The 2,950-nt window shown below is 44.2% G+C and overlaps 1 protein-coding gene across 1 annotated transcript; it reads left to right on the top strand.

The window, feature by feature from the left end:
- The first annotated feature begins 223 nt into the window (after positions 1–223).
- On the top strand, positions 224–2,498 carry LINGO2 (leucine rich repeat and Ig domain containing 2). The gene has a single exon (XM_066340067.1). It carries the CDS (start codon positions 248–250, stop codon positions 2,066–2,068), a length of 1,821 nt encoding a protein of 606 aa, XP_066196164.1. The 5' UTR covers positions 224–247; the 3' UTR covers positions 2,069–2,498.
- The last annotated feature ends 452 nt before the right edge of the window (positions 2,499–2,950 follow it).

Consider the following 2,950-nt stretch of genomic DNA (forward strand, 5'->3'; position numbering starts at 1 on the left):
GTCTTCTCCAATATATGGAGGAAAATGCTAGATAAACAAATTCTTTGACGAGCCCTATTATATTGAAGTAATAACTACTTTTATATTGGTCTTGCCATTCAAAATAGGTTTTATTGATTTGTTCAACATGAAAACACATGCATTTGCTTTGCAATGGTACTGTTCTTTTTCTGCAGACTTAACTTATCCTCTTTCCCATCCTCACCCCACAGGCCTTGACGGAGGGTTACCCCAGATCAGTGGAGTCATGCGTCACACAGCTCTATCATGCTGGCAGCCGTTCCTGGGTCTGGCTGTGCTGCTTGTCTTCACAAGTCCCACTGTGGGCTGCCCGGCCCGCTGTGAATGCTCAGCGCAGAACAAGTCTGTCAGCTGTCACCGGAGACGTCTGATGTCCATTCCAGAAGGCATTCCCATTGAGACCAAAATCTTGGACCTCAGCAAGAACCGACTGAAAAGCGTTAACCCTGAGGAATTCACATCATACCCGTTGCTGGAGGAGATTGACCTCAGTGACAATATTGTCTCCAATGTTGAGCCTGGAGCTTTTAACAATCTCTTCAACTTGCGCTCCTTGAGGCTGAAAGGAAACCGTCTGAAGCTGGTTCCCCTTGGGGTGTTCACTGGGTTGTCAAACTTAACAAAGCTTGATATAAGTGAAAACAAGATTGTCATTTTGCTGGACTACATGTTTCAAGATCTGCATAACCTAAAATCCCTGGAGGTTGGGGACAATGATTTGGTGTATATTTCACACAGGGCTTTCAGTGGGCTGCTTAGCCTGGAGCAACTCACCCTGGAGAGATGCAACCTCACAGCCGTACCAACAGAAGCTCTTTCTCACCTCCACAACCTCATTAGTCTGCATTTGAAACAGCTCAACATTAATGCTTTGCCGGCATACGCCTTTAAAAGACTGTTTCGCCTGAAAGACCTGCAGATAGAGGCCTGGCCCCTCCTGGACATGCTGCCTGCCAACAGTCTGTATGGTCTCAACCTGACTTCTCTCTCCATCACAAACACCAACCTGTCTGCAGTACCTTACTCTGCTTTTAAGCATCTGGTTTACCTGACACATCTCAACCTCTCTTACAACCCCATCAGCACCATTGAGGCAGGCATGCTGTCAGATTTAGTGCGCTTGCAGGAGCTCCACATGGTGGGGGCACAGCTGCGCACCATTGAACCACATGCTTTCCAAGGGCTCAGATTCTTACGTGTGCTTAACGTGTCCCAAAACCTCTTAGAAACCCTAGAAGAGAATGTATTCCATTCCTCCAAAAGCCTTGAGGTCCTCTGCATTAACAACAACCCTTTGGCCTGTGACTGCCGTCTCCTTTGGATTTTGCAGCGGCAGCCCACCTTGCAGTTTGGTGGTGAGCCACCAATGTGTGCTGGTCCAGACAGTGTAAGAGAGAGGTCATTCAGAGACTTTCATAGCACAGCTCTCTCCTTTTACTTCACCTGTAAGAAGCCCAAGATACAAGACAAGAAGATGCAGTACCTGGTAGTGGAGGAAGGACAGACGGTGCAGCTGATGTGCAATGCTGATGGGGACCCGCTGCCTAGCATCTCCTGGGTTACCCCACGCCGGAGGCTGATCACGACTAAATCAAATGGTAGAGCCACTGTGCTGGGAGATGGCACCCTAGAGATTCGATTTGCCCAAGACCAGGACACAGGGATCTATGTCTGTATCGCAAGTAATGCAGCTGGAAATGACACTTACTCAGCCTCCCTGACAGTAAAGGGGTTCACTTCAGACCGTTTCCTTTATGCCAACAGGACCCCTATGTATATGACAGACTCCAACGACACAAGTTCTAATGGAACTAATGCAAACAGCTACTCTCTGGACCTTAAGACAATATTGGTGTCCACAGCTATGGGCTGTTTCACATTCCTTGGAGTGGTTTTATTTTGTTTTCTTCTTCTTTTTGTGTGGAGCAGAGGGAAAGGCAAACACAAAACCAGCATTGACCTTGAATATGTCCCTCGCAAAAACAATGGTGCTGTGGTTGAAGGGGAGGTTTCTGGACCACGAAGGTTCAATATGAAAATGATTTGATGGTATTTTGCTAGCAATGCTTTTTCTGTGGCATTAAAACCAATTAAAACAGCCTAGCATGTGGAATTGCTAGGCAGAAGCAGCTTAATGCAGCTGTCAGTGTATCAAAAGGTTATATGAAATTGGAAAGACTATTTGTGGTTATACAACAGAGCCTCCAGACCTTGAGGCAGATGTGTCAGGGCCTTTCATAGAACTGGGAAATTGTACTAACTGTTTGCATTGCAAATATTGGCATTCTGGGGATATCAGCAGTGAACCACTGGCTCATGCTCATGGACAATTGTTCAACATTTTCTACTGGTACAAAAGGAAAAAGAAAAAGCCTACAGTGTAGGATTTACATACTTAAAGAAAAAAGACACATTTGTCTAAACCACACTCTACAGTGAAATCTGTATCCATATATCTAATTTGGTAAAACTTTGCATCCTCCTTCTAGTCGGTTCAACACAACAAAAAATTGGTAGTTTTTTTTTTTTTTTTTTTTAAATCTACATCTATACTGTGTACATTTTGAAGCAATACAAATGAGAGGTTGTGCTTTTAGATACCCACCAGTACTGACCCAAGTGTGATGTCACCCATCTTTTAACAACCATGAAACCCAAATTAGATGCTTGTAGTTACTAATTAGAAATAATATAAGATATTTTTCTCCTCATGTAGAAGGCCAGAGATGAATAGTTGAGAGCAAAACCACTCAACTGTGTTGATCTACTCTTCATATAAATATAAGGCATGTGCCTAGTTTTGATACAGAATGGAATATTTTTTATATCTGTGATATCACACTGGACCAGTTTACTGTAATACAGCCCTGGTTCTCACACAGGGAAGGCAACCCATTAGTCAATGCTGGCATGGAGGAGTTGAGTTCTA

The sequence above is a fragment of the Sylvia atricapilla genome, chromosome Z (genome assembly GCF_009819655.1).
Source record: "Sylvia atricapilla isolate bSylAtr1 chromosome Z, bSylAtr1.pri, whole genome shotgun sequence".
In the NCBI taxonomy this organism is placed as follows: domain Eukaryota; kingdom Metazoa; phylum Chordata; class Aves; order Passeriformes; family Sylviidae; genus Sylvia; species Sylvia atricapilla.